Below are 10993 nucleotides of genomic sequence, written 5' to 3' on the forward strand. Positions count from 1 at the left end.
GTTTCGCCTGTTCACGAGGCATCGCTCGACGCTCAGCGCTCGGCAAAGAGCAAGAGCAAATTAATTTACTTCCATTCTTATTAACATGGACTTCCGCAAAATATCGCCTGAATCTATTAATTGTTTTTGAATATGTACACATCCACAAAAATTATTAATCAGTACCAAAAAACCTTAGCGAAAAACGTAGCTTAATTTAGAACACCACTGGAAGTAACTTACGATGTTGACAAAAACGATTTAGTACATTTTATTCTTAGGTTTTCACAATTACTACACATAGAAAAAGAAACTATTTTTTCGGATGAATGTCATGGTAGTAAAACATCATAATATCTCTTGTTAACTATAGTAGCTGTAAAGGTACCTAGGAGAGTGAAGAAAAACTTCCACAGATTTCTCAGAGGTGGCGTTACGGCAAAAAAGCAGTTTAACTAAAAAAACAAAGATCCGTAATAAACGCGTAGAAAAATTCGTAAAGTCTTCTGACTCTATGTGTAACTCACTTGGCAAAGTGGACGCAGGTTCGAGTCCTATCAGATGGAAGGAATTTTCCCTTGTATTCGATCTTCGTATTAATAATGGCGTATAATTGTTTTTTTCAAACAAACCAACGTTTCGGGCTTTTTACTGGTCTCGTGGTCACGGCTAAACAAGATGGTGTTCATCATCAACCTCGTATATATAACATTAATGCAAATCACTGTATTTTGAAATATAGTTCGTTTCGTAAATTGTGAAATTATGTAAATAAAAAATAAGGTGATAAAGTTAATAATGTTTGTGATAATTTATTTAGTTTAGAAAAAGAAGAAAATAACGTTTCATATCAGGAAGCAAAGGTAAAAGGGCGCTGAACAGAGATGGTTAATGATCGCTCCACCGATAAGACCCTTGCTCCTATATAAGAAGAAAAGAAGTTTGGCAATTGGTTGATGAAAATGTTCGTCCGGGGAAGTACAGCCACCTTACCTATTTCTACCGCTAAACAGTAATACGAGCACTACTGCGTTTCAGTTTTAAAGGGTAAGGGTGCTGGTGGTATTCCACTTGGGACCTATCAACTTAACTCTCAGGGTGACGGGTGCAGTGGGAGTGCCCCTCAGATCGTTGGGATTAAAGATCTGAGTGGAACTGCATCTTTTATGGACAGTCGTGTCGCTTACCACCAGAAACACGACTAGTTCATCCCGTCATTTGGTATCATAAAAAAAATTCTGACGTTATCATAGCACCCCTAAAGACCTCGCAATGTTGATTTCCTTGAAGAAATAAGTATAAGCGATTTAAATCCGAAACAATAGTTTCATTTTCAAAGATTATAGTGAATAACGTAGTATATTTTGAATCCGGGAAGTAAGACTGAGGATTACGTGTTGGAATGTAGAAAGAATGACTGGAAGAGGAAAGGAGTTAGCGGATGTTCTAAGAAAGGTGTGATGATAGGGGAGAGTAGGAAAAAAACATGTTGTGCTGACCCCAACTAGCATGGGATAAGGCCAGGAAGCAGAAGAAGAAGAGTAAATAGTATATTTTTGCCATTTATATTGTATGAAACGTCCATTTGTGATAAAGGGATTACATACCTGTACCATAGTATGATAAGGAAAGGCGCTTAAGACGACCAGCGCTACGCAACGCGAATGCATCGCGAGATTATCTGAATGTGTGCGTCCGTACACGAGGCGACACACATACAAGCCACGCCGCTACGTTTGTATCGAGTTACCATACTTGTCTTATTACACTATGGCTGGAATGTCTGTTTCTAAACGTAAAGAATCAGGCGATTTGATTAAACAAAAATTGCTGTTAAAACCGTTCATCAAGGCCGATCAGAATCTGGGTGTTGCGAACTTTTTTGATGTGCATGTAAAAGCTGACAAGTCATATCTAGATCCGTCGTTATGTTGCGTGATTCCAACCAAGTAATAATGTTCCCCTCGTAACACGAACACAGAAGTCAAAAGTAAAGAAAAGAAAGAAAAAATAAAGAAAATTGTTTGTTTACCACACTTAATGACACTCGAAAAGAAAAAAAACGAAATAAAACAGAAAAAAAAACACAACATAATAGAAACATGCAGACGTAAAACACAAAAAGTAGCAGTAGAGCTCGTTGTGAAAGGGAAGTACTGCCACTTTACCTATTTCTGCCGCCAAGCAGTAACGTGAGCATTGTTGCGCCGTGTTGAAGGGTAAAGGGTGCTGGTGAAATTACAGACACAGGAAACTTCTCAACTTATGTCTCAAGGTGACGGACCAGTGGCAATGCCCCTTACATCTTTGCTATTTAATACTCTGAGTGGCACTGCAAATGCTATAGGCGTGTCGCTTACCACCAGACGCACGACTTGTTTGTCCCGTCACTCGGTATCATAAAAACAAAAAACAAATAAAGAATCACGAAACAAAATTAAATTTAAATTAAATTAAAACACTAACTATTCACATAAACAAGGACACTAGGTACAAAGATATTTTGTGTGTAGCCAGCCGTGATAACAAAATACTGTACATGAACTCATATTTAGAAGCGAATTTTTGTAACGATATTCTACATAACATAATGAACTTTATGGTTAATAGTGTAACGTACAAATTAAAAACAAGTCGCGGAGTTTTTTTTTTTAGTTGCAGAATTCCGCAACTGCCGTCGGCGACGCTTGGATAACCCGCGGGAAGTGGCGCGAAGGCAGGCACAGTGTGACTTCAATCATTCACGAAATAACTACAACCTCAAGGCGCGATCGCTGGAATGCTCGAGCATGCATTCCAGAGACGACCGCGCACAGCGATGTGAAATTGAGTCTTCCATGCCATTTCGTTCTGCCGCAATGTAGCAAAGCGTCAAATGAATAATTATTTACAGCGTATACGATAGCTTCACAACATACATTGAGTTACAAATAAATGGACGACGGGTCTAATACAAAAACCACGAAAAAAATGTCCCAAATCAATCTATTTAAACGTAGTGACATGTAAAGGAATATGTAAAAGCTAAAACGTTGAATTTAAATTGTAATGTCATCGCAGTACTGTCTAATTTTGCTTGCTTCGCTGTCAGTCGAACAAACGAAGACTAAAGCGTGAATGACTCTCTGTATACGATTTTAACGCCCTATAAGTTCGGACACTTTTTAGCGCGGACCCGACGTCCATATAATTGTAAGTCAATGACAACATACAAATTGTTCGTACCCTTGGTACTATAAGGCCACATATGATCGTTGGTAAAAAATGCTTTTATCACATGAAAAGAATAATACGACCTACACGAAACCAATTATGTACCTATTATATATAAAGTTCTCGGCTAATTTCATATGTAGAATCTTATAAATCTCTCTCTTGAAAATGAGATGCGGCCTTGTTACACCAAGGTTGCAAATTTAGAAATAAAATCAAAATACAACAGCTCATGTTTTGGACAGGTCTTACCTTGAGCGTTAAAAAGTTTAATTTCAATTATTATTTTCGGATCTCAAAAACTTGTCAGCTTTTGTTTACAAAAATGTAGATAGTGTACGTCTTACAGCTGCTATAGTATACATATCTTCTATTTCAGAATTTTAATTGTTAGAAGGAAAATAATTAACAAGTCATTTAATTTGATTTACACAAATTTAGAACTGAAGATATGGAGTAGAAATCCATAGGATTGCAAATTTGAACGTAGAATAATATTGTGATCATACAGCTCTTGGCGAGTCTTTGCGAATCTCGTTCCTGTTAAAACGGTAACATTTAAAAGTAGAGTGGCCGTATTCAAAAATAAAAATGTTTAGGAAAAATAAAAAGGAGCCTCAAATTCAACGCAACCCTCCAGTTCCACGCTTCCGCCGCACCTGTCAAGTTCCACTTTTGAAATAATATTCCATTTTGTTACCAAAAATTTTACATAGCCATATTAATTTTTTGCAGGTTATTTTGTAGTCATATTTGAGCTATAGTAATATGAAAACTTTAAAAAAAATTAGTTATACGGTTTTTCTGATTCGGTGGGATTCAAATTTAAATATAAAAGTAAGTAACGTGGAAATATAATATGGGAATGAGAAGGATAATCATTTTATTTATGCATAATAGACTTGTTTATTTACAATCCCACCTGATGGAAATTGGAGGCGTGAGTGAAAATGATACACGTAGATGATAATCAGACCTTAAACAAATCTAGGTTAACATACCTTGGTAGTTAAGGTTGTGACTGGACTATGCAAGTAACTGCAGGATAAATACAAGTTGAGTTGTGAGAATGTTCACTAAAATGCTAGTAGGTTTTAACTGACATTCAAATTCTGTAAAAAATATTCTAAGGGTATCAGTGTGGATATTGATATATAGATATTGGCCGACATCTATAAAATTACGTTTTCTTTTTGTTTAACAATTAATGGTGTAACCATAACATCATCAGATATATATTTATAATTTTCACCACCACTTTGGTGGTATTGAACTTCAGTAAAATGAGAATAATATTTATTTGATCTGATTTTATTATAACTAAACTGTTAAAGTAAATATAATACTATAATGTAAATATTGAAGAGCCAAAATAGTCACTTTTCGGAATTTCTCGTGTTGTGCATGCAAAACCACCTGACGCTGATATTCTGTAGTGACAGATAAATAGAGCGGACGCCCCCGACAATCAACAACAAACAAAATATAAATTAAATTTAAAAAATTAAACATAACATGAGAAACTATTTAAGACTGGCTCTCTAGATGTCGATATTATTATATTCCTGTCAAGACAGGCTTACTAAGGAGGCGTACGCCTTTGCATGATGCAAACACATCTGTTTAAAACGCACATGGCAGAATATGATTTTTTTGTATTTTTATAGTGAAAACGTTAGTTTCATTTTTTGATAAAATTTTTATAATTTTTTAAAATGTAATTGACTAATTGTCAAAAGATACACTTTTCTTTATTAAAGTAACTAAAAAGTTCATATTCGCTCACACAACGTCTTTCGCAATGGTCTTTAAATGTAGTGACAATGAGGCTCATTTTGCTTTGCCGCAGAACGGAACTGTAGCGACTAGTAACAAAATTATAAAATGAAACGAGCCAAAAATCAGGTCGCGCGTCATCCAGACAATTCTTGGGCAGTCTCGGGAATTCCCGCAGCTACCGTATCGTAGTTTGTAATAATAATAACAATAATAATTCATTTATTTGTGAAAACACAGGTTATACAGAAGCTGACATGTACAAAACACGTATAGTTTCACTGTGTCCGGCCAAACAGTAGGCATACAAATATTGAAGGTATATATATATATATATATATACATTCACTCACATGCACTTCGACAGTAACATGTTTCGTTTTTCAATAATAGTACATGAGCGTGCACACATGGATTTAATAAGTCGGTCAGAATTTAAACGCGATTATAGTTACGTGGGTTGTACATTACACAATTGACTTAAAACTCATTATACTATATACAATTTATGTAAATTTTGTCTAACTCCATGTTTAATTAAATATAATCTTTATATGACTTGTTAGTATTCTCCTCCGGTAACAAAACGGAAGTAACGGAAACGATAACAAAATTGAACGTAAATAAATAGGATATTTCGTTAAAATACTGGTTGACGTATACAACAACTTTTATTATTCCACAAAAACTTAACCGACAGAAAGTGAAATAGATACATTGTAACAAACTGGTTAATATCTAGTTTTTAAAGTTAAAATAATTAAGTTTTAGAATTTTTATTCTTATTTTCAAGATCAGGTGCGCTGATTAAGATTGTAATTGAATTTTTTCTCGTTTCTAATTTATTCCAAACTTTTACGGTCTTAAAATATTCTGAACTAGCTATTATAAAGTATTGGTAATTGGAAATGAAACTATTTTTTGAAATATATATCGCGTATATTTGTTTTTTTCAAACAAACGAAAACGTTTTGGACTCATGATCATGCTTGTTAGATGATCTAGATATATGTAACATGCCTTATTGCATCTTCCATGGAAACAACGAATGAGACATGTATTGTACAATCTACATGTACGCTGTGATTAGTTGTAAATTAGAAATAAGAATTACAATTGTAATTTCTTTACTTTATAAATTAAATTGTTTTGAATATTTTTCGGTGCTTTTTAAGTCAATCGGCGGCGTCCAACATAATTTTCTGGTAGAGTTAGTCGTGACCACAAGACCAATAAAGAGCCCGAAACGTTTGTTTTAAAAAACTAAACCCTATCACTTCACGCACACGTCTCGCTATGTATAGTATTACTATAACTTTCTACCTTGTATGGAGTGTCCGATGTGCGCCACGGGCGAGTCCGGGCGACCTCGGGCCGACGTGTATGGCGGCACTTATACACGTATGTGTCGAGAGCTTTGTCTACTCTGAGCTACCGTTCGAGACGTCGTATGAAGAATACATAGCTATTTTTGTAGGCACTTTTGTATTATACAGTGGCTATTATCTATAGAGATATTATCTTCTCTATACGTGTTACTTCCTTGAACTTTAAGTAATCATACTCCAATATACTGGTAATAAAATTAAAATTCCACATTGGAAATTTATAACTTCGTTCAATTTCCAATTATAATTTTCATGCCATGATGAGTTGCCGAGAGATCGTTGAGTAACTCTTTAAATATTCTATCAGCGCACCATGAAAGTTAGACTATAGCGATTAAATAACAGGTATATAGCATATTTTTACAAATAGCGCGCTCATTGCGCGCCAACTAAATGTCAGCTTATAACAATTACTAATAATACTAGCAACGAATATGTTGGTATTCCAGCGCCGCCCCGTTGCATTGCGAGTGGGTTTTCTCCTGTAAAAGATAAAACTCTTAAGTAAATTGAATTTCTAATGCGAACTTAATCCATTAGTCATAGTAATAGCGTTGACATTCTACTATGCATCAACTCAATGCTAAAACATTTTTATTATTTCCTGTGTGAAGTATTTCCTTTTTTGAAGATGATTTGCCTATGATTGGACGGTTCACGGATGTAGGGGACTGACAGAAAATGGATTCTTTTTCTTTAATTGCTTACGTCATTTATTTGTTATAAACCACACGACATGGTCGGACTAAAACTATAAAGAAAGCTTCGATTTCCGACCGTCACCTTTCTTTTTTCAAAGAAGAAAATCTTTGGTAGCAGTAGAGCTCTTTGTGAAAGAGTTCGTCCAGGGATATACTACCTCACCTTACCTATTTCTGCCGTCAAGCAGTAAAGGTGGGTCTACATTTACGACATTTCAACGCACTGAAACTCCGTAACGTTGATTTATATATTGATTTTGAAAGAAAAGGTTGCTGGTAAAATTACAGGCACATGGAACTTTTCAACTTATATCTCAGGGTGACAGGCGCACAGGGGCAGTGCCCCTCAGATCTTTGCTGTTTAAAGCTCCGAGTGGTACTACAACTATCATGAATTGGTTTGCCGCTTACCATCAGGCATACGACTTGTTTGCCCCATAGGTTGATATAAAAAAATGTGTAATTATTCAACCAAGAACTTCCATTATAAAGATAGTGGCATTCATCTTGTATGTAATTGTTGGGAAACAAAGACACATGGTCTACCTCCAAAGAAACAATAATACCACTTAATTCGGCCTATTGTTCCTTTGCCTGAAGGGACACTAAGAAGTTTCACAATTAATGTTGATTTCTGAAATAAGTTCAGCTTTCCAGTTTTATTGGACTTGGCGAAGTTACGAGTCGGAACCCTTTTGGAATTTTAAACAATTAATTTATTCTGCTACTTCTTTGCGTGGCTATGGCGAATCCAATATTGTCATGCAGTACAGATTTAAATGTGGCATTTATAAGGATGAGCCCATTTCTGGCAAATATTTTATAGCCAATCGTAGCTTAGTTTTATTAAATCTTTTGGTTTAAAAACCACAACATTTGATGACTTCAGTAACACAGTCGGTAACCTATCACAAACCAGAAAATTTTTTGTCCGAAATAATGTTAGTTCGAATTTTCATTATACCGAAAACCGAATTATATAATATAACGAAACAGTTGTTCTTTCACAATATGTTGAATGTTTATCATCGCAAAGACATGATTAGGTTCGGTTAGGTTAGGTTAATAACTTAACGGTTTAAAAGAGAAAACATTTTCCTCTTAAAATTACTTTCGAGGTTATGAAATTTCGACCAAACGTTATTTCTGGAAAATATCATTTCGGACTACTGATAGGTAACCTGCACAGTCCTAAGATCATTTAGTGTTAGGTGAGAAGATCACAGAGTCGATTTCTAATAGGACCGTCATCATCATTATCAACTCATTTATACGCCCCGTTGCTGCGCACGGGTCTCCCTCAGGCGAGAGTTTAAGGCATAGTCCGCCACACTGGCTCGTGCAGGTTGGAGACCTCACACGTTATCCGAGGGTTGTGAACCTTCTTCGACGTGACCGGTACCATCACGATGTTTGCCTTCACCGAAGAGCTCATGATAAATTTGAAATTAAATTTCGCACATAAATTCCGAGAAACTCAGAGGTGCAAGTCCAGATTGGAAACCACGGCCTCTGCTTGAAAGGTCAAACCATTAGGTTACCACGGCTTCAACATAGAACCGACTTAAAAAAAATATTTATTTATTTATTTAATTCTAGATGTTGCTAAATGAATTTGATTACTCTTGTATTTATACCATTATAAAGACAGTGATATTCATCTTGCATGCAATTGATGGGGAACAAAGACTTTTGGTTTACTTGTACTGTTTACAGTACAGAAAATTCTCTAATTTATAACCAGGTAGTGGGTATAAGTTTCTGGCACTTCTTATTTATCGTACCTCTTAGGACATGCACGGAGACAGCCGAAGTGGCGACGTCTGCCAACGAGCAAGTATAGTTCCCAGAGTCGTTTCTGTTCGCGTTTGCAATGTAGAGACGCGATAGAGCACCGTTGGAGGTCGCTTCTGTCTTTACGCTGTGGACAAAAGAAAGACTAAGTAAACATCGTATCACCAAAGCCTGGTTAAGTGGTTCTATAGTCATTTGCAAGGAGCTATAATAAGTGCGCAATTGACCCTCATCTCACCTGATGGAAAGTGACACACACAGAGAGAGTAGGTAGTAAACACTACCAAATGGTCAGACCATTGTGTGGTTATGATAATATACAAACGTTTATTACCAACAATATAAATTTGAGAATTTTCTAGCTCGCTAGCTGTAAAGTTTTCAAATAAATAAAATTCATTTCAATTCTAATCAGTTTTGGCACATTTGCAAACAAACTTGAAGCTTTCATTAACTGCCACAAGCAAATTTTCTACTAACGAATAAATTTCGGAATTGGATAATATGTCCCGAGTGTTGAGAGTTTAGTGGTACGAATTAGTTTAAATTGATTCATTTGAATTCATTTAATTTTGTGATAGGATGTTCTAACTTTGCCGAGAGATTACAGTCGAACTTAATTATTTGATATTATACATATATTTTACCTAAAATTGCCTCTGTGGCCGAACAGTTACCATACCGGACTTCCACGTAGAGGTCGATTCCTGGGCCGGGAGAAATATTTATATGGCCTACATTTATTTCTCTCGTGAGTTTGGTTGGAATTTGTGGTTGTCTATGTGTGTGTCCATGGTACCCGCCACACAGGGTTTCCCTAGGGTTACCTATCAGTAGTCCGAAACGACATTTTCCAGAAATAACGTTTGGTCGAAATTTCATAACCTCGAAAGTAATTTCGAGAGGAATATATTTTTTCTTTTAAACCTAACTTAACTTAACCTAACCGAACCTAATCGTGTCTTTGCGATAAACATTCAACATATGCTGAAAGAATAAGTGTTTCGTTACAATTCCGTTTTCGGTGTAATGAGTATTCGAACAAACGTTATTTTGGACAAAAAAATTTTCGAGTTTGTGATAGGTTACCTTTCCTTAGTGCGGGTTGAGTGTGTGTGTGCGTATGTGCGTATTTCTTCTTTTTTTATATGACTGTTACGCGATAACTGCGGCCTGTGAACCGATGTTGTTGGAAACAGGGGTACCCACCTTCAAGGGGATTACTATCTAATCTAAATCTAACTATTATGATAACTAACATACTAGGGGATGAATCCCGTTTCGCGCACTTTTCGATAACCAATTTCAATAAAACTTGGTAAATAGACGTAATTCCACGAACTTTTTAGGTCGGTTTTTTTAGTACTCTGTAGTGAGATCACTTACTTATTTATTTCAATGAGGCAACTGTAATACATTGATCCATATAATATATACCTTAAAGACTAACATAAATATAATATAAAAACTAAATTATTAGTTGTTTACCTACACGATTTGCATTTGTTGGCGACATGTAGCGCCATGGTGTCAGATTATAATCTACATATAAACATTTTATTAAATTATCTAACTCTGCCCTAATTTTGTCTACCGTTACAATAAAATGGTCTTTACAAGAAACTTAGTCAAGGTCCAACACTCCAGATCCAGAATGTTGGCAAAAAATTCCTGCCGAATTGTTTTTACAAGAAATAACATAATGGTTTTTACTACAATTTCTCTGTATATCCTGTAGTATGGTTCCTGTTACAAAAACACACTGTATATACAGAGAGTGAGAGTACAAGGCGTTATAAGATAGTATAGTACTAATAGGGTTAGCGAAAGGATTTAATTTCCAAGCAGTCCCTTTGTAGATGGATGTTTTAAATGCCTGTTTAAAATTGGCTAACTGTTCCCAATATCCCTATATATATCCCTATCCCTATATATATATATATATATATATATAAGAGTTGGTCTTGTCATTCTGGATTAATGCTTTTGGGGAAACAATTAAGTACTCAGCCCAATTTCACATTCTGATAGTACTGGAGTGGACATTGATTGCACCATCTTACTAATTGTATATAGTATTAATATTTAATACAGTCTGCATCAAAATGATCTGATAACTGCCTCCGTGGCCGAACGGTTACC

The 10993-nt window shown here is 35.5% G+C and overlaps 1 protein-coding gene across 1 annotated transcript in view; it reads right to left on the reverse strand.

Moving 5' to 3' along the window:
• Nucleotides 1-6623: 6623 nt before the first annotated feature.
• Nucleotides 6624-10993, reverse strand: part of LOC113227490 (lachesin-like) — a 50130-nt gene continuing 45760 nt past the window's right edge. The window contains exons 5-6 of the mRNA XM_026460429.1: nucleotides 8842-8978; nucleotides 6624-6838 (exon numbers count right to left, since the gene is read on the reverse strand). Of these exons, the coding sequence (XP_026316214.1) occupies nucleotides 6753-6838; nucleotides 8842-8978 (223 nt within the window). The 3' untranslated portion in view covers nucleotides 6624-6752. The remainder of the gene's footprint in view (nucleotides 6839-8841; nucleotides 8979-10993) is intronic.

This window comes from Hyposmocoma kahamanoa, unplaced genomic scaffold, assembly GCF_003589595.1.
Source record: "Hyposmocoma kahamanoa isolate Upper Pololo Valley unplaced genomic scaffold, ASM358959v1 210, whole genome shotgun sequence".
Classification (NCBI taxonomy): Eukaryota; Metazoa; Arthropoda; class Insecta; order Lepidoptera; family Cosmopterigidae; genus Hyposmocoma; species Hyposmocoma kahamanoa.